At 41.7% G+C, this 21,781-nt stretch overlaps 1 protein-coding gene across 4 annotated transcripts in view; it reads left to right on the forward strand.

Moving 5' to 3' along the window:
* Window positions 1-21,781, forward strand: part of erap1b (endoplasmic reticulum aminopeptidase 1b) — a 57,917-nt gene that overhangs the window by 31,702 nt on the left and 4,434 nt on the right. For all 4 annotated transcript variants that reach the window (XM_078396458.1, XM_078396460.1, XM_078396456.1 and 1 more), the window contains exons 11-17: window positions 2,487-2,656; window positions 8,396-8,475; window positions 9,385-9,568; window positions 12,856-13,012; window positions 13,830-14,014; window positions 15,672-15,833; window positions 17,894-18,031. In XM_078396458.1, coding sequence (XP_078252584.1) covers window positions 2,487-2,656; window positions 8,396-8,475; window positions 9,385-9,568; window positions 12,856-13,012; window positions 13,830-14,014; window positions 15,672-15,833; window positions 17,894-18,031 — 1,076 coding nt within the window. The remainder of the gene's footprint in view (window positions 1-2,486; window positions 2,657-8,395; window positions 8,476-9,384; window positions 9,569-12,855; window positions 13,013-13,829; window positions 14,015-15,671; window positions 15,834-17,893; window positions 18,032-21,781) is intronic.

The following is a 21,781-nucleotide window of genomic DNA, read 5'->3' on the forward strand; positions in this document are numbered from 1 at the left end:
ACATTTATAAATCATCATGTGCTAATAGAGGACACGCTGATTTAAATGGCGCTTTGCTTCTACACAAGGTTGGTTAGGTTCTGGAATGCTTAGTCAGGATTAGTGGTGAAGGTAGATTCAATGATAATATTCAAAGGGAAATAGGTAGCTGAATGGAAGGAATTTAGGGAGCTGTGGGAAGTCAGTGAGGTGGCTGGATTTCTCTGACGTGGAGACAGATCTGAGGAAGGCTGGTATCCTTCCATGCAGCAACACTCTTAAGATTATGATGTGACATTTAGAACTTTTTTTTCAGGATGGAAAATTCAGATACTAGAAAACATAGCTTTCAGGTGAGAGAGGCAAAGATGAAGGGAAATATGCAGGGCAATTTTTTGCAAAAAGGGTGTTGAGTGCCTGGGATGTGCTGATAGGGTTGGAAGTTGAGGCAGATATGATAGAGTAATTTAAGTGATTTTTGGATAGGTATATGGATATGCAGGGAATGGAGGGATACCGATTATGCACAGGTAGATAAGAGATGGTCTTGGCATCATGTTTGACACTGACATTGTGGGCTGATGGACCTGTTCTTGTGCTGGTAGACACAAAATACTGGAGTAACTCAGCGGGTCAGGCAGCATCTCTGGAGAGAAGGAATGGGTGACGTTTCGGGTTGAGACCCTTCTTCAGACTGATGTCAGGGGATGGGGCGGGACAAAGATGGGATGTAGTAGGAGACAGGAAGAAAGGTGGGAGAACTGGGAAGGGGGAGGGGATAGAGAGGGAAAGCAGGGACTATCTGAAGTTAGAGATGTCAATGTTGATACTGTTGGGGTGTAAACTACCCAGGCGAAATATGAGGTGCTGTTCTTCCAATTTACGTTGGGCCTTACTCTGGCAATAGAGGAGGCCCAGGTCAGAAAGGTCAGATTGGGAATGGGAGGGGGAGTTAAAGTGCTGAGCGACTGGAAAATCAGGATAGTTAAGACGGACTGAGGTATTCAGCAAAACGATTGCCGAGCCTGCGCTCGGTCTCGCCGATGTAGAGACATTGACACCTGGAACAGCGGATTCAGTAGATGAGATTGGAGGAGGTGCAGGTGAACCTCTGCTCACCCTGTTCCCTGTAGAACTTCTTCCCACCCTGGTCCCTGTAAAAACTTTATTCCCTACTCCCAATTCCTACGTCTATGCCGAATCTGCGCCCAGGATGAGGTGTTCCCTACCAGGGTATCGGAGATGTCCTCATTCTTTGGGGAACGGGGACTCCCCTCTTCCGTTATAGATGAGGCTCTCACTAGGATCGCCTCAATATCCCACAGCTCCGCTCTTGCTCCCCCTCCCCCTATTCGTAACAAGGACAGAGTCCCCCTTGTCCTCACCTTCCACCCCATCAACCGTCGCATACAACAAATTATCCTCCAACAGGATCCCACTACTGGCCACATCTTCCCATCTCCAGCCCTTTCTGCTTTCTGCAGAGACTGTTCCCTCCGAAACTCCCTTCCCACCCAAACTACCCCCTCCCCAGGTACTTTCCCCTGCAACGGCAGGAAATGCAACACCTGTCCCTTTACCTCCCCCCTCAACTCCATCCAAGGACCCAAAAAGTTTTTCCAGGTGAGACAGAGGTTCACCTGCACCTCCTCCAATCTCGTCTACTGTATCCGCTGTTCCAGGTGTCAACTTCTCTACACCGGTGAGACCAAGCGCAGGCTCGGCGATCGAATACCTCCGCTCAGTCCGTCTTGACCGACCTGATTTTCCGGTGGTTCAGCACTTTAACACCCCCTCCCATTCCCAACATCACCCATTCCTTCTCTCTGGAGATGCTGCCTGACCTGCTGAGTTACTCCAGCATTTTGTGTCTACCTTCAATTTAAACCAGCATCAGCAGTTTTCTTTCCAACTGTTCTTGTGCTGTACTGTTCTATGTTCTAAACTGCTTTATGTGCAGTACCTAGAAAAGTTGCAAGATGGCAGTATAGGTTGTAATTCAAGATTCAAGATTCAAGATAGCTTTATTTGTCATCCAATATTGGACGAAATTCAGTCACCCACAGTCCAACAATAAAAGCATTAAATAGGCATTAAAATTACACAACCCCAAAAATACACAAAAAAAGAAACATCCATCAAAGAAACATCCATCACAGTGAGTCTCCTCCAGTCCTCTCCTCTCCTCACTGTGATGGAAGGCCACAATGTCTTTCCCTTCTCCTGCCGTCTTCTCCCGCAGTCAGGTTGTTGTGGTTGCAGGCCGCGCCGGACAGTCCGCAGCGGCCCGAGCTGAAGGCGAGTCGCAGCCGCTCCCGCAGCCTCCGAAGGCGGCCGGCTCCGCCGATGATAAGTCCGATCCGGGCGGGCGAACACGCTGCTGCTGTTGCTGCACGTCGGGGCGGTCGTGGCTCCCGACATTGAAGCCCCCGCTCATTCAAGTGCATGAGTTGAAGTAAATTAAAGAAAGAAGTGACATTTTTGAATATTCATATTTAATTTTCTAGCATTGGTTCATGGAAGACATCCTTGATGTAAAGACAATGATGAATACTTGGACGCTTCAGAAGGGGTTCCCTTTGGTAACTGTTACCATGAAAGGAAGACAAGTCCTTTTACAGCAAGCGTACTTTCAGAAAGGCGCTAATATCCAAGATCCAAATTCTGAAACTGCAAGGTAATATTTCTACCCCATGTCACTAATTTCTTGCCAAATCTAGTTTGCACTTTTTCTATTGTCTGCACTTTCTCTGCAGCTGTACCTCTATATTTTGCATGGTTTGTACTTGTGTATTAATGATTTACCTGGATAACATGCAAAGCAAAGTTTTACATTCTATCGTGGCAATAATAAATAATAATAAACCAATAAACCTCCTGCACCTTAAGCACCATGGCAACAAAAGATCGAATGGTGCATGATGAAAACAAGATACCTATAGGGTTCTACAGCACAACATTTTACAAATGAAATGAAAACTGAACCTGATTGTTAAAAGATTGCAGGATTTGTGCATGATGTTGTTGTGGTTTACCTCAGTAACCTTTCACCTCAGTCCTTGTGTCAGAATCAAATCCTCTGAGATGGACTAAATATTTCCGCTCCATACTTTTAAAAAAGTCCTAAGTGATCACTTTTAGGTCGGCTCACAGCAGACATGAAACTTCTACACGATACTTTTTGGTTTCGCATCAACTGGCAACCACACCCAGATAAGCCAGAAGGGGAAACATAATTACAGTGTTTGAAAACATTTACCCTGGAATCATCCAGTGACTGCCGTGAATAGAATGGCTGACAACAAGGGAAAGACCTTGTGACTGCTGGAAAGACAGCTGACAGGAGGAAATAGACCTCACCTGGGGCAGGCATGGGCTAGCTACCCATGTCAGCAGGATCCAATACTATTCAGTATTTTGGAGACACCCGCTAATGGCTATGAACAGAATTAAAGAAAGAATACCCCTAGAGTCTGCGAGAGTGGGGGCGGAAGAAGACTCATTGACGGATAATACGGCCATAGACCTAGGAACGGAAAAGACCATGAGTAAGACATGCACTCAACAAGAACCATGCGCACAATCAGCATCCGAGAAGAGGCTGGATGAAAATAACATCTTCAAAAGGCCTGAAAAAACATCAAGGAAAGAAAGGGTGCTTGCGGGAGGGAAAACAGGGACCTCGCATTGATAAGTACTTCCTGAGAAGTCAATCAAGTCAGTCGAATGAAGTCCAGTGACTGGAGTCTCACCAAAGTTCACAGGGCATCAGCCCCCCTGATGAAGGAAACTCAAGCAGAGTTATGCAGGCAGAGGAAGATATGGAGCCCATCCAGCCAAGAAAACCAGCAATGGAGAAAAAGTTCAGCGGAAGAAAATCCCGCGTGAAATGGCCTGGAGCCTCGGAGAAGAAAGAATAGAAGACCATAAACACAGACCTGACCAGTTTCCTACAGGGTGTAAGGGGTACAGTCGAAAGAAAGCTTGACAAGATGGGGGACATTATCTATGGCTATGGAGCAGAACGATATGGAATAAGGGAGAAAAAGGAAAAGGCACTAGCTTTGGAAAGCAAGTCCAGGCGGCAAAAGGAGATGGAATGCCTGATCCGGGAGAGAAGGCAGCTCAAGAAGCAGTGGAGGAAGACTTCTGATAGTGAGAAGGAGGGCATCAACATTCTCCAGGGAAACATCAAAAGCCGTTTAGCAACCCTGAGATGAGCAGAGCACCTGCGGAAATCACGGAAAAAGAAAGAACAAACAAGATCACGCTTCTTCAAGGACCCTTACAAGTTCATAACATCACTTTACACCAAAGAAAAGGGAGGAAACCTGAAAATATCAAGCCAGGAGCTGGACGAGTATCTGGAAAGAATGCAAGCGGATGACAAGAAGCACGTGCAGACAGCTATTCCATCGGACATTCCACCAACTGAACAACCAGAACACCAGATGGACATTAGTCGTCCCTGCAACGAATTGTTCGATCAGCTGAGAAGGTTGTTGGCTGCAACCTTTACCCCAATGATGAACTGTACACTGCAAGAGCCAGGAAGCGAGCGGGCAAGATCATCTCTGACCCCTCTCACCCTGGCCACAAAATCTTTGAAGCACTTCCCTCTGGAAAGCGGTTCAGGACTGTCAAAGCAGCCACAGCTGCCTGTCATGTGTTGAAAGACTGGAGCGGCTAGGCTTGTATACACTGGAATTTAGAAGGATGAGAGGGGATCTTATCGAAACATATAAGATTATTAAGGGGTTGGACACGTTAGAGGCAGGAAACATGTTCCCAATGTTGGGGGAGTCCAGAACAAGGGGCCACAGTTTAAGAATAAGGGGTAGGCCATTTAGAACGGAGATGAGGAAAAACTTTTTCAGTCAGAGAGTTGTAAATCTGTGGAATTCACTGCCTCAGAAGGCAGTGGAGGCCAAGTCTCTGAATGCATTCAAGAGAGAACTAAGGACAGCTCTTAAGGATAGTGGAGTCAGGAGGTATGGGGAGAAGGCAGGAACAGGGTACTGATTGAGAATGATCAGCCATGATCACATTGAATGGTGGTGCTGGCTCGAAGGGCCGAATGGCCTACTCCTGCACCTATTGTCTATTGTCTATCGTCACAGCCAGACATAAACAGCTTTTTTCCACGAGTAGTAGTTCTACTCAATAACCAAAGTCTGTAGTCTCTTTTTTGCTCTGGTTTATTTTCACCCACATATTTCGACCGTAATGTTGTATCCTTATTGTTTCGATGTGGTTATGCTTTATTCATAATTGTTACTGTATGTTTGTGTTGTCATTTGTGAGCGGAGCACCAAGGCACATTCCTTGTATATGCAAATACTTGGCCAATAAACTTATTCATTCATTCAAAGTGGAGGGAGGTGGAACAGACAGTAAAGCGGGCAAGAGCATCTTCAGCCCCAGGGCCAAATGGGGTTCCATATCGACTCTGCAAGGGTGCTCCTGATGTTCGCTTCCTGTGGAGGTTAATGAGAGTGGCTTGGCAGAAGAGAATCATACCCAAAGCATGGCGCAGGGCAGGAGGAGTCCTGATTCCGAAAGAGAAGAAATCCACAGATATCAGCCAATTCTGCCCTATCAGTCTCCTCAATGTAGAGGGTAAGATCTTCTTCAGCGTCATAGCTCAGAGGATGACCAGCTATCCGGAGAGAAACAACCTTGTGAATACAACAGTCCAAAAAGCAGGCATCCCAGGGTTCTCTGGATGTCTCAAACACACCAGCATGATTTGGCACCAAATCCAGACTGGAAGAAAAGAGAAGAGAGATCTGCACGTCATTTTCCTTGACCTTGCCAATGCGTTTGGAACTGTCCCTCACAGCTTCCTCTGAGCATTCTATGACTTCTTCAGGATACCAGAGACTATCACAAACCTTGTCAAGGCTTATTTTCAAGATCTGCTGCTCTGTTTCACCACACTAGACTTTACCACCACATGGCACTGTGGCATCCATCATGCCCCCTCTGTTCAACACCAGCCACGCTTAAGCACATCCTCACTGGGTGTAAAGTAAGCCTCTCCCAAGGATGGTACACCTGGAGACTTCAAGTGCTCAAATGTCTGGCAGCAACTCTGGAAAGCAGGAGAACAACCAACAATGCCCTGCCACCCAGAACAACCAACCCAGTTATGCCAATTGCCTTTGTTTGGGAAGGGGAACAAAGGCAACGGAAAATTCCACCAAGGACCAGGTTTGGACAGCTGGAGGCAGCCCGGGATTGGCAGATGCTGGTGGATGTGGACCAATGGCTTACAGTTCCATCAGAGATAGCCATCACCAACTTGAGGCCTAATCTTATCCTCTGGTCCAACTCTCAGCGGATGGTGTATTTTGTGGAGCTCACAGTCCCTTGGGAGGATGCTGTGCAGGAAGCTTTCGAAAGAAAGAAACTGCGATATACAGAGCTTGCAGCGGAGGCAGAACAGCGGGGCTGGAGAGCAAAGATCTGCCCGGTAGAAGTTGGATGTTGAGGATTTGTGGCAACATCAACTGTAAGACTGATGAAGGACCTGGGGATCAGCGGACAAGCCCTACGCCAGGCCATCAAGGAAACATCAGGGGTGGCAGAGCGGAGTAGCCAGTGGCTCTGGCTGAAGAGGAAAGACCCCATCTGGTCTCCCAGCTAGGCAAATAAGACGGCTGGGCAGATGCAGAGGGGGGTGGTTCTGGGACCCCAGAATGCACCGCTGAGCCTACTGGAGACGTCGTGGGCCCAGTCAGTTGATGAAAGTAGGAGCCCACTTGATAACCCCAATGACGTGTCTGCCCAGCCTTTCTCAACATCGGAGGAGCATAGGTGAGTGCTTAAGCCTCCCATCACTACCGGGAGGAAGTTAAGAGGTGGCACTTTGGATTTTAACATCACGTCCTGTGTATTTGAAAACATTCAGTTTCGCACCAACTGGCAACCACACCCAGATAAGCCACAAGGGGAAGCATAAATACAGTGTTGCGAGATTGGGATGAATGAAGTAGAAGAACTTTGTTTTCACAGGACTTTCACTGTATGGCATTTTAATTGATTCATTCTGTTCACAATATGCCCAGGTAGTTACATTGTCTCCATATACTGCTTTTAGGAATGTGTCTCTACCATTCCTGGACTGTTAGGCATTGTTTTCCAAAGCAAGTTTGGGATCACACTGCAAATAGAAAGACCAATTGTACAGTTGCGATGAGTTTTTCCTTGTGAGAAATGGCATGACAACTTTCCAATCTAACCTGGCTACACACAACAGAAAACAAATAATGAACAAATGACAACTGCTAGTGCTACAGAATTTCAAATCGGTATCTACATAAATTGAATTATTCTATATGTAAGGAATTAGATGTGCAGTTTGGAAGCATCTTTGCTAGTATTTCCAATTTGACACTTTATATTAACAAGAATAAAACCACATTCCCCCAACTTCTGAGGATGTTTGCCATGTATTCAGTAGCTATTTTAAGTTTCTGCATATCTACATAGTTGGCCTTCATTTGTAAACAAGCTTTGGAGATGAATGGTGATGAACAGGAGGGGCTCTTATTCAGGGCATTTTCCACTGCCAAGCAGCATTTTACTTTCATCAGCAGGCCATTCAGCACAGATAGGAAATAAATCTGAAAACAAAAGAGGCTTGCAGATGCTGGAATTTAGAACAAAAAGTACTGGACAAATTCAGTGTGTCAATACCATCTGTGAAGGCAAAGGGGGGGAACCACTATCCACACCTCAGTCTTCATAATTTTTCCCCACCAGCCTCTGTATCCAAAGGATTATCCTCTGATATTTCCACCAGTTTCAACATGGTCCCATCACATCTTCCCCTCTCCTTCGGGTGGTGAATCTGTGGAATTCTTTGCCACAGAAGGCTCTGGAGGCCAAGCCAATGGAGATAGATTCTTGATTGGTATGGGTGACAGGGGTTATGGGGAGAAGGCAGGAGAATGGGGTTAGGAAGAAGAGATGGAACAGCCATAATTGAATGGCGGCGTAGACTTGATGGGCTGAATGGCCTAATTCTGCTCCTATCACATGACCTTATGATCTCATCTTTCTGCTTTCTAAGGGAACCATTGTCCCCATGATTTCCTGGTCTGCTCAGCTCTCCTAATGCACCTCCCTCTGTCTCCTGGCACTTTTCCTAGCAACCAAAGGAAGTATAACATCTGTCACTTCACCTTTGATGGAACTGTCTTGATCTCCTTTTTAAATTCATTGGTTGTGTAGGACTATAGTGGAATTTTGTTTTAAAATCTATGAATAGAATTATGTAATTTATTTTTGATCTGTTTAATATTAGCATTCAGTTAGGATTTGGTAAGGTATTTCATTCCTTGCCACTCACTCGTTAAACCTTTAAAGTGATCCATAAGCATTAATGTCCTTACTGTGTTTTCATTTGTAGTTATTTGTGGCACATTCCACTAACTTACATTACAAGCAACTCTAACATCATCCAGAGACATCTGATGAGGACTAAAAAAGGTAAATATGTTGGTACTCAGTAATATATATATCCCGCACTGCTGTGAATGCAGTGCAATCCTGGAGTCCAGGAAACAACGCAATTTGGAAATCTTTCCAGAATAAGCTATGGTAGTGCCATCAACTGAAGAGTAAAATAAATTTGTTTGCAAGTTTTTTTTTACATTGCAAAGCCACCGCATCAACAACTACCGGAAATTGATTTTGCCAAAGTCAGGGAATTGGGATGCTGTTTCAAAATCGGCTGGCAGAATCAAAAGGAGGGCCTTCCAATCAAGCCAAGTTTGACTGATCTACATTAGGGATTAACAACTTTGTAAAGCTGCAATCAAACTTTTATTCATTGGCTGAAGCCCCACGATTGCAACAGCCCTAGGAGTGAACCCAGCCAATCATTACTGGAGGAAACAATTGATCCAGCGTGAGAGTGATTTGTCTTGCATATGAGAGAATAGAGAAGTTTGTTGCATATGCCACGACTTGTCTCGCATTGAAATGTTGACAATGTGGCTTACACAAATTTACAAAATTAGCAATATTTCATGAAAAATGCAATGTTCACATGGAAGCATAGGAAAAATAGGTGCAGGAGTAGGCCTTCGAGCCAGCACCGCCGTTCAATATGATCATGGCTAATCATCTAAAATCAGTACCCCGTTCCTTCTTTTTCCCTGATATCCCTTGATTTCTTAGGCCTTAAGAGCTAAATCTAACTCCCTCTTGAAAAATCAAGTGAAATGGCCTCCACTGCCTTCTGTGGCAGAGAATTCCACAGATTCACAACTCTCTCGGTCAAAAAGCTTTTCCTCATCTCAGTCCTAAATGGCCTACCCCTTATTCTTAAACTGTGACCCCTTTCTGAAAGGTTCTTTCAGATGCTTTCATGGGTTTTGATTTGCTTTCTTTCAGATTTTATCATGCTCTCAGAGGAAGTGAGCTGGATAAAGTTCAATGTGGATATGAATGGCTATTACATTGTGCATTATGAAAATGATGGATGGGATGCATTAATCAAACTACTGAGGGGAAACCACACATTCCTCAGTAGTAACGACCGAGCAAACCTTATCAACAATGCCTTTCAGCTTGTGAGGTAAAAAAAAAAATACTTTTGAGCTGGTCTCCATCTGCTCCTAGGAGTTATTAGAGCAGTTTTTGTAATTCTATCGTCTTCAATCAGAATTTTCTTAACTGCATAATTTTGTCATGTCTGGATCTGTCAATGCATATGTCATTCACAGTTTTATAATTGGATTGAAAGCTATATATTCTAATGTTACAAAAAATTATAACATAACTAGTTTAAATGAAAATGGCAATAAAAATAGTTTACAGTGGATTGGCAAAACTGTAATAAATCAATATCAATGTGGGATTACATTACAAGGGGAAAAGGGTAAGTAGAGAGAGAGAATAGGGCTTCTCAGAAATCAAAATGTGGAACCACAGGAGGTGGGCACGGACCTCAATGAATATTTCTCCTCGGTTTTTCCTGCATAGAAAGAAGACTGTGAAACCTGAGAAAGTTAATGATGATGTCTTGAGGACAGTCAGTGTTACAGTCCAGGAAGCGTTGCATGTCCAAAAAAGTGTCAAGGCAGATAATTCCCCTGGGTCTGGTCAGTTATAACCATGAACACTTCAGGAAAGTCGTGAAAAAATTGCAGGAGTCTTGCCTGAGATATATGAATCATCGTTAGACATGGATGAGGTCCAAAAAGATAGGTGGCTAATGTTTTTGCTCTTTCCAAGAAGGGCTGCAAAGAAAAAGCTGAGAACTATTGACCAATAAGCCTAACATATGTAGTCGGAAAGTTACTGGAAAGGATTCTGAGTGATGATATTCACGCATTTGGAAAGAGAGGTTTGATTAGAGATAGTCAACATAGTATCATGAATTTGATTGAGTTTTTGTACAACTAAACAAGAGGGATGTGGAGGCCAGGACTGTAGATGCAGTCTATATGGACTTCAACAAGGCTTCTGTCATGATTTCCCATTACTCTATTAATCTTACTTATAACTATCAATTATTTAGCTTATTACTTATTATTTGTATTTTCCTACCTTTTCTCCTTGTTCTGTATTTTTTATGCTCTGTGTAAAGCACTTTGAAATGCCATTGCTGTATGAAATGTGCTCTATAAATAAACTTGCCTTGTCTTGCCTTTGATAAAATTCTACATTGTTCGCTGCTCTTTAGGTTAGATTGCATGGGATCAAGGATGAACTAGCTAACTGGAGACAGAATAGGCTTCATGGTCAAAAGCAAAGTGTGGTGGTAGAAGGTTGTTTATCGGACTGGAGGCCTGTGACTTGAGGTGTGCCTCAGGGATCAGTGCTGTGCCCATTGCGCTTTGTCATTATATAAGGTCATAAGTGATAGTAGTAGAATTAGGCCATTTGGCCCATCAGGTCTACTCCGCCATTCAATCATGGTTGATCTATCTCTCCCTCCTAACCCCATTCTCTTGCCTTCTCCCCATAACCTCAGACACCTGTTTGGATGATTTGGATGAGAATATATAAGGCACGATTAAGGTTTACAGGTGACGCTAAAATAGGTGGCATCATGGACAGAGAAGATGGTTATCCAGAATTACAGCAGATTCTTAATCACCTGGGTAGTGTGCAAAGAATGGCTAATGAATTTTAGTTTGGATAAGTGTGGGGTATTGCAATTTGTAAAGTTAAATGAGGACAGAACTTTCACAGTGAAGGGTGGGCACAGGGGAGTGTTGCAGAGCAGTGGCTGCATTTAGAGTATTGTGTTCAGTTTTGGTCATCCTGCTTGAGGAAACTTGCTGTTATGTTGGAAAAAGAGCAGAGATTTACAAGGATATTGCCAGGACCATGGGCCTGAACTATAGGGAGAGGTTGAGCATGTTAGAAATGTATTCCTTGGATTGGAGGAGACTGAGAGGTGATGTTAACAATGTTTATGAAATCACGAGGGGAATGGATAGGGTGAATGCACAGAGTCTTTTTCCTGGAGTAGAAGAATCAGAGATAGAGTATATAGGTTTTGAGTGAGTGGGGAAGATTTAATAGGAACCAAAGTGGCAACTATTTCACAAAGGGTGCTGGATGTATTGAGTCAGCTCCCCAAAACAGGCAGGTAGATTAACAACATTTAAATGACAGGGAGAGGAAAGATTAAGAGAGATATGGGCCAAACGTGGGCAAATGGGACTAGCTTTTAGATGGGGCATCTTGATCGGCATGGGCAAGTTGGGCCTGTTTTCGTGCTGTCTGATTCTACGACTCTAAAACCCAATCATGCAGAAAATAATCGTCAGGGTTAATGGAATTCAGAGCCCTGTACAAAGGCCTGGACCAATTACACCCGAGTATTGTGAGCACCACACCCGAGAAAGGACAAAGAAAATGTAGGGTAGATTTACTAGAATGATACTTGTGCAGCAAGGATTAATTTAGTAATGATTGATTACACCAACTAAATCAGTGACAGAATGGTCGTGAGACTATGCTGTTTGTGAATTGCTGCAATGGATAATAATTGAACCAATGATATTTGAGTTTTTTAACAGGATGTGGCATAGTGCTGAATGATATAATGGAGAACAAACCCAGAATGATTCTGTAAATTCACAAATAGCAAAAAACAGCAGAGCTACAATTTGGGATAAAAATTAAGCTGCAGTGGAACTGATTAGGGTGGGCTGACGGATTTCTTTCTTTCGATGAGAAGGGAACAGTCACCATCTGACATATCAAATGCTTTCAGTTTGTTGTGCCATTTTATTTTATTTCTGTCATCTGATTAGTAAATCAAAAATAATCAATAAATAAAAATTAAAAAGCTTGTCTTTTACTCGGGCTTGGCAAGAATCTCTTTATTGGAAAATATTAGTATTGTCTTGGACTCATAAACCAATGAAAAACATTTTAATAGAATAATGTATGCAATACAATAACTGAAATAAGAAAACCTAAGATAATTTGTACTTTTTTTTATCACAAATGTAATGTTCCTACCAATTGAACACAATGAATGAAATCAGATATGATTTTTTATTTGCAAATTTTGTTTTCTAACAAGTAATTTGAAAAACCTTTGCGGTTCTTTATAATTTATTAATGCTCCCCTGACTTTTGCAATCCTGAAGATGCAAACTGATAAATATAAAAATAAATACGTTAATAATATATTTTATTTATCAAAATTATTAAAGAAGTTACATTCTGTCAAGCCTAGTTATATTTGGTATTTATTGCCTCTATTAGCAGCAGATTTGTATCTGTAAAAGTATTGCTTTACACTGTTTCATTACAATGATATACACTGCGTTAAAATGGATACAACTCAGTAACTTATGATCTTCTTTGCTCATCAGTATGATCTTCTGTGTTCTTCAGTATAGGGAAGCTCCCACTTGACAAAGCCCTTGACTTGACGCTGTATCTGAGGAATGAAATCAGCACCATGCCAGTCTTCCAAGGCATGAATGAGCTCATACCCATCTATAAGCTTATGGAGAAGAGGGAAATGGTGGAGGTTGAAACTAAAATGAAGGTAGGATTAAATTATAGTGAGTTTGGTTGGTAACATGCTACAGACTGCTATTGAAGTAGAACTTTGAAATGATACTTCATTCCCCTGCAGAATCTTATAAGTTAATTTATGTATACCATGTTGCTTGAAGTAGTACATCTGTCAGATAAGCTGTTAGGGCGCAATATTTGTCTTCATTTTTAATCCATGAAAACCAGTTATTTGAGGCTTTGGGAAAGCTTTCATGCAGAAATGGTGATACGGAGTGGGTCTCTGAGTAATGCATATAATAGCATTACCTCTGGGCTCGGAGGAATTGGACGGTTTCTTCCACCCCAGTGTGCTCAGCTCTTCCCAAACCCCATGTTCAGATTCTTCAGTTTCCAGCTCCTCTACCCAGGCTCTGAAGTTTCCTCTGATTTGCAACTCTGCCTGGATTTGTTAGTTGGTTGTTTTCTAACTATCAGTTATGTTGGCTGTGAGGCAAGATTGCTACTGAGAAAAAATAATAAGATGTCCTTGTTAGTTGCACCAGAATATCCAAAATTTTAGGCCAGTTTTGGTTGCCTGGAGATTTCCCCCCCATTTTTTATTTATTTTTGCATTGAATCTGAGTTTAAATGTATTTCAGTTTAATGTGATGGGCAAGTGCTCTTAAGAACAGTCATAAGCTTAATACCACAGGAGTAAATGCATTCTTAAGACAGATCCAAGAAGTGTTCTTGTTTTACAGTTCAGCATCATACTTGATGCAAACAACAGTGCAAATGAAAACATGGTAACCTCCACGTTAAAAACATTGAATCATCAAATGTTCTACTTTCTAATTTCATTCCAGGCATACATAGTTGATTTATTTAAGAACCTGATTGATCAGCAATCATGGAGCGATGATGGTTCAGTTTCAGAACGGTTGCTACGAAGCTCGCTTCTGCTATTCGCCTGCGTTCGCAAGTACCAGCCCTGTGTTGACAAAGCAGAGGAATATTTCAGGAAATGGAAGGATTCCAATGGTACTTTGAGGTTGGTCCAAAATGACAGCTGATAGTAACTACAGTACACCACATAAATTAATGGAATTGAACAGATGCTGTAAACATTGGAATGAAATTGTATTTTCTGGTATATGTGCTAAAAGCTGATCGAAAGACGTGGGAAGGAATAAACTGATATTGTATTAATTCGAAGTGAACAAGGTTGTAAAAGTTTCTGTTTTTCCCTAGATTTTGGATGTTAAGGCAACTGTGCTTGTAGTCAGCAGATGGTTGTACATATCCTTTACCCAGAATGTACTGAAGTGAAGGAGACTGACCAGAGCATCTCTAAATCAGTAAATATGAAGGAGCTTTGATAAAATGGAGGTTGGGATTGGAGTTTCAGAGTATGATCTGCATTCCAGATTTGTGGAGTTTGTCAGATGGTTACATTTGCAAAATTCACTTTGAAGGAAAACCTGAGTCACATAGGAAAATAATCATGGACTTGTTCAAAGTGCATTCTGAAGGAGGCTGCAGAGACCTGGATTTAGTAGACCTATGTCTTAAAGCACTCCACAAAATTCAATCTGACTGTTTTAGAAGGGGTAAATGCCCAGAATCTGAGGTCTTGCTATTAGTTTGAGTTTAGTTTATTGTCACGTGTACAGTGAAAAGCTTTTGTTGCATGCTAACCAGTCAGCGGAAAGACAATACATGATTACAATAGAATGGTTACTAAAGACCATACGTGTGCTGATACTGCTTTATTTTAATGATTATTTTAGTGTATCTAACAAAACGTGTCATGGTTGACAAGGCTTGACAAATGATCTTAATTGCAATCATTTAATTTGATCTCTGAGACTGACTAAACCTTTCAGAAAGTGGCACTTGCTTTGTTTCCCTTCAGTCTCTATCAGGAAACAATCTATTGGCTCGTTTGCAGCAACTCTCTTTGCTGCCTTCACTCCTTTCATTTTTGTTCTAGAGCCTCCCCTGTAAGTTGACCACTGCTCCTGCCTTCAACCTTCCATTTGCACCTGGAGCCTTACAGCTGGTGCTCCACTCTCTTTTGAACCTTTCACTGAAAATTTCCAATGAGAAATAGTACTTACATTAGTTTAGCATCATCTGAATTTGCAGAACTCTATTCTCTCTAATCCAATTTTGACAGGTTTATCAAAACCACTGGCAACAGGAAGACCTTGCAGTTTGGCACCAAAAGGCTGTTTACTTTGCCGAGGATAAATCTCTCCCAGAAAAGACTCTGTCATACCCTTCACAAGCTGTTACTGATGTTGTTATGTGCTGAAATTTCCTCTTAACCCTTTTGCTAGATGGCCAAGAGTTTGTATATCATATTTACTAATCCTGTTTAACCTGATTTCATCTTCTTCCAGGATATACTTAACTTGGCCTGGCAGTTCAGTTATTTCAACTAACTCTAATACATTGAGTCTATAATTGGAATATTCCAGGAGCTTTAATAAACAGAATACTGGTGAACCTCTTGATTTTTCAATAAACAATCTATTGTACCAGATAGTGTCTCTGTAGTGAAGGTGCAAATTTATCCCATTCATTTATCAGCTCCTTCCACAGATACTGTTTAGCCTTTTAATTTTTACCACCATTTATGGATTTTATGTGGTTTTCAATGGAGTTTAAAGTTGGTAAATATTCCTCTTTCTCTTTGTTGACAGTTTACCCACCGATGTTGCGACAGCAATCTTTGCAGTTGGAGCCCAGACACACGAAGGATGGGATTTCCTGTTTGAGAAATATAAACATTCTCTCTTTAGTTCAGAGAAGAGCAAAATTAAAACTGCCTTAACAATCACCAACAATACAGAGAAACTTCAGTGGTAATTTACATTACGCATAAAATACTTTTTTTTCTTCGGGGAACTACATAAATCTGCTTTAATCGACTGCCATGGGCTTTCTATGAAATATCGTGGCAGAGTGAATCTTGGGCAAGCTTTACTTTTATCAAATTTTCTGTGTGTGGGAGTGAGGAGGATTCCGTAACATCTATCTATGTAAAAATGTGTGATTCTGTTGGTGAGTTGTCTTTTGTTCACTCAAATAATTTAATTTGGTTTCTCATTTATGACGCTCCACTGCTAATGATGATAGTTAAAAGGATACAAAGTGCTAGAGTAAATCAGCAGGTTAGGAAGCATCTCAGGAGAACACGTTTTTGTGTATTCACCAGTATCAACAGTTCTTTGTTTCTCCACTAAAGACGATAGTTGTCTTTTTTGGGGGTTAACTATTGAAAGGAAAAAACAGTCTAATTGACTGGTAGAAAAGCAAGTAATTTGCAGTAAAATGAGATCAAAGTACAGAGTGGGAACCTGAATGGAATTACTTGGTCACAACAGGTGATTTTCCAAGAGTGGCTGCTGGAGATCAGCAGGGTTTTGGGTGCATGAGCAGCCAAACATTGGAGTACAGTGGACTCGATGGCAGTCATCAGCCATGAGGGTGTTAGTGACTTCCACCATTATGCTTGCTTGTGTGAGGGTCCCAAACATTAACTTTTTAATGGAAACTGGATCATGTATTTGTCATTGTTGCTGGTATGTGCGGATTTGATTCACTAAACCAGGGACTGTAATTAATCAAATAATGAAAGAAGAGGTCTGGTAAATTTGAGCCCTCCATAATGAGGCTACATAAGAATATAGTGATCACTGCCTGAATTGTCAATGAAAGCATGGAACATGTGGTCTTGGCCTTTCACCTTAACTTCTTGTTAAGGAAGGGATTAATAAGGCTCAAAATTGGCACCTTAAATACCCCAACATCAAATAAATTAGATAATATTGATCATTTTCACCTCCATCACAATACAGACTATTAATTAACGTTGGAAATTGTCTGATAATCATCTGTTAACTTTAGAATCATGGTTTGGTATTTGCAACTGAGAATATAAATAATTAGTTATTAGGGTTAATTTAGCAATAAAATAGCAATTAAATTAAAACCAAAATTTGAGGTTACAATGGAAATTCCCTCATGGTCAGTAATTCAGCATTAATTGTCAGATTTATGAACAACAGACTGACATCTGGAATAAACATTGATGGTTAATTTTGAATTAAACTCATTGGAACGAATAAATAGCATTAGGTAACAACTCCATTGAGTAGATTAAGATAACATAGTCATAATACAAAGTAGCAGAGGGAATGGGCTAGATGATACTGATTTTAGATGGCAGTTCCACAGAGTGGATCAGCTTGCCACAGAATGTACCACAGAATTCAAGAATGAGGTGGAGAGAGAGAGCTAGATAGAGATCTTAAGGATAGCGGAGTCAGGGGGTATGGGGCGAAGGCAGGAACGGGGTACTGATTGAGAATGATCAGCCATGATCACATTGAATGGCGGTGCTGGCTCGAAGGGCCGAATGGCCTACTCCTGCACTTATTGTCTATTGAGATCAGATGCCAGTGCATTAAATCTCCAGTTTTGCTTTCAGAGACTGAGCATAAATGAACAATGCTGAGAGGCCTGATATACTTTGCATCTAGCTCCTCAACTTTAAACATGGGATGGCTTGTGTATTCATTCATTTACTTGGGGTGATCAACATTAATTGAAAAGGCAAGTGTGGGCATAAATGTCCCTTTGCTAAAGTAATTTCTGCCATCTTTGTTAATTGGAAGAATCTTGTAGAAGGAGTTCAATACTTTTGGTATCAATCACTTCATAAACATAAACATCAGTCTGAAGAAGGGTCTCGACCCAAAACGTCACCCATTCCTTCTCTCCAGAGATGCTGCCTGACCCACTGAATTACTTCAGCATTTTGTGATACCTTCGATTTGTACCAGCATCTGCAGTTATTTTCCTACACTTCATAAACATATATTGGTATCTCACTTAACCATGACCCTTGTTTTACAATTAGGTTAATGGATCAAAGTTTAGAAGATGATATTCTCAAAACACAAGATCTGCCATACATCATTGTTTTGGTGAGCAGAAACCCAAAAGGACATATTGCTTGGGACTTTTTAAAGAAAAACTGGAACAAACTGGTTGAAAAGTAAGTATCATCATACAGCTTTTATTAGTTAATGAGAGAATTTGTTGCTTTATTCATGTTATGTGAAACATTTTTCTGCTGATGCAATCTGATACAAGCACCTGCCTTGTTGCTGAGATAAAAGGCAAGTTAGATAATGTTCATTTGGCTAATCTCCAGAAAGTAAGAAGATATTTCAATCTTTAGTGGAGCGACACTCTAACCTTTATTCATGACTCCTCAATCAAAAAGGAGCTGATTAAATTGGAAACGAAATCTCAATTTAACGTATCCCTCAAAGATGCTAAAAGCTGAGGACGGCCATTGCGATATTTGTGATCCAACTCGTAACTGTCCAAAGTGCAAAGAAATAATCATCATCTTATATTATAACAGAAATCACTAATATCTACATTGAAGTTTGCATCACAGAAAGTGACCTCTATACTAGGAAATGAACTGCAGATGCTGGGGTCTCGACCCAAAACGTAACCCATTCATTCTCTCCCGAGATGCTGCATGACCCGCTGAGTTACTCCAGCATTGTGTGACCTCTGTACTATTGTTTATGAGTATTTCCAACTTATTATAGGAATAATTCATTAAGAAAATGTTATTAGATAAATCAGTAGGAAGGAACTGCAAATGCTGGTTTAACCTGAAGATAGACTCAAAAAGCTGGACTAACTCAGCGGCACAGGCAGCATCTCTGGAGAGAAGGAATGGGTGACATTTTGGGTCAAGACCTTACTTCAGGCTGGTTAGGGAAAAGGGAAACGAGATATAGACATTGATGTAGAAAAATGAAGAGCAAGGAATGAAAGATTTGCAAAAAAGTAATGATGATAAAGGAAACAGGCCATTGTTAGCTGTTTGTTGGGTGAAAATGAGAAACTGGTGTGACTTTGGTGGGGGAGGGATAGACAATAGACAATAGGTACAGGAGTAGGCCATTCGAGCCAGCATCACCATTCACTGTGATTATGGCTGATCATCCACAATCAGTACACCATTCCTGCCTTCTCCCCATATCCCTTGACTCCGCTTTCTTTAAGAGCTCTATCTGACTCTCTCTTGAAAGCATCTAGAGAATTGGCCTCCACTTCCTTCTGAGGCAGAGAATTCCACAGATTCACAACTCTCTGGGTGAAAACGTTTCTCCTTATCTCCGTTCTAAATGGCCTACCCCTTATTCTTAGGGATAGAGAGAGAGAGGGATTGCTGGGGTTACTTGAAGTTAGAGAACTCAATATACCGTTGGGCTGTAAGCTGCCCAAGCGCAATATGAGATGCTGTTCCTCCAATTTACGTTTAGCTTCACTCTGACAATGGAGGAGACCTAAGACACAAAGGTCAGTGTGTAAATGGGAAGGAGAATTCAACAAATCAGTCTGTGTTTAATAGAAATAGAAATTTTGGAAAATTCTCGCAGGGGACAGTCTGGCTCTGCAGCATATAGCAAGAGAACTAATATGTGACAACCCGTTGACCTCATCCTTCCCTATCTACCTATTGCAAATGCATCTGATAGCATTACTTCAACTAACCATCTTGGGTGCCTCTATTATATTGTACGGCAGCACAAATGAGTTAAATGTGACACCTTATAAACTGGGCAACCGTGAGCAGAAATGTACCACCACATCTATAACCTCACGGGCACCATTACGAACAAGCCACAGGTTCAACCCAGACTCACTGAATACCAATTATGTTTTGAGTTTGAGATTTCCCAGAATTTATAAACCTCTGAATGAAGAAATGTCTCCCTATCCCTGTTCTATGTCGACATCGCTTAATCAATGAGACCAAGTTCTTAACATTTTGGCTGAGGAGAAAAACTGCAATTCCACTGGGAAAATTCTGTGTCTCAATGAGATCACTCTCCTAAATTCCAGTGAGTTTTTGTGTTGTTTCAGACAAAGTAAATAACCTCACATTTTCCTTTTCCAACTCCTAAAGCCACATTATCCTGTCCATTTATCTTTCTAGACTCTGCATTCCCCCCTTAGCTCATTTTCCCATTAGCTTCTAATCAACAGGAAAAAATCAGTACTTAATCTTCTGTCCTACATCTGACATGAATCAAGAGTCAGTGGATGTGGTGTACCTCGACTTTCAGAAAGCCTTCGACAAGGTCCCACATAGGAGATTAGTGGGCAAAATTAGGGCACATGGTATTGGGGGTAGGGTACTGACATGGATAGAAAATTGGTTGACAGACAGTAAGCAAAGAGTGGGGATAAATGGGTCCCTTTCGGAATGGGAGGCAGTGACCAGTGGGGTACCGCAAGGTTCGGTGCTGGGACCCCAGCTATTTACAATATACATTAATGACTTAGATGAAGGGATTAAAAGTACCATTAGCAAATTTGCAGATGATACTAAGCTGGGGGGTAGTGTGAATTGTGAGGAAGATGCAATAAGGCTGCAGGATGACTTGGACAGGTTGTGTGAGTGGGCGGATACATGGCAGATGCAGTTTAATGTAGATAAGTGTGAGGTTATTCACTTTGGAAGTAAGAATAGAAAGGCAGATTATTATCTGAATGGTGTCAAGTTAGGAGGAGGGGGAGTTCAACGAGATCTGGGTGTCCTAGTGCATCAGTCAATGAAAGGAAGCATGCAGGTACAGCAGGCAGTGAAGAAAGCCAATGGAATGTTGGCCTTCATAACAAGAGGAGTTGAGTATAGGAGCAAAGAGGTCCTTCTACAGTTGTACCGGGCCCTGGTGAGACCGCACCTGGAGTACTGTGTGCAGTTTTGGTCTCCAAATTTGAGGAAGGATATTCTTGCTATGGAGGGCGTGCAGCGTAGGTTCACTAGGTTAATTCCCGGAATGGCGGGACTGTCGTATGTTGAAAGGCTGGAGCGATTGGGCTTGTATACACTGGAATTTAGAAGGATGAGGGGGGATCTTATTGAAACATATAAGATAATTAGGGGATTGGTCACATTAGAGGCAGGAAACATGTTCCCAATGTTGGGGGAGTCCAGAACAAGGGGCCACAGTTTAAGAATAAGGGGTAGGCCATTTAGAACGGAGATGAGGAAGAACTTTTTCAGTCAGAGAGTGGTGAAGGTGTGGAACTCTCTGCCTCAGAAGGCAGTGGAGGCCAGTTCGTTGGATGCTTTCAAGAGAGAGCTGGATAGAGCTCTTAAGGATAGCGGAGTGAGGGGGTATGGGGAGAAGGCAGGAACGGGGTACTGATTGAGAGTGATCAGCCATGATCGCATTGAATGGCGGTGCTGGCTCGAAGGGCTGAATGGCCTACTCCTGCACCTATTGTCTATTGTCTATTGTAAGCAGCTAATGTCACAGTCCAGATTCCAATGGCAATCACTAATAACAGTGTAACAATTTGAGAATGACTCATTTACTTTATGATGTTGTTTCACTCTTCAGCCAAAAACCCTTAGATTACATTTATGATGATGCTTTATGAAATGTTTCTTGGAAATTGTCCCAATTCTCAGCTTTAAAATACATTTGGACAGGTACATGGATAGGATAGGTTTAGAAGGATATGGACCAAATGCAGGCAGGTGGGACTAGTGTAGATGAGGCACGTTGATCGGCATAGGAAAGTTGGGCCGAAGAGCCTGTTTCTATGCTGTATGATTCTATTACTCTTTATAGTTCTTGAAAACAGTATCCAAATCTTAATTTACTACTGTCTTTAACTTCTCAGGAGATCTAGATCGCTGCCAGGGAGTTTCTAGGTTCTTCTTTAGATTTTTTTGAAAAACATATTTTTCATTTAGAACATA

This window comes from Rhinoraja longicauda, chromosome 3 (assembly GCF_053455715.1).
Source record: "Rhinoraja longicauda isolate Sanriku21f chromosome 3, sRhiLon1.1, whole genome shotgun sequence".
NCBI lineage: Eukaryota > Metazoa > Chordata > Chondrichthyes > Rajiformes > Arhynchobatidae > Rhinoraja > Rhinoraja longicauda.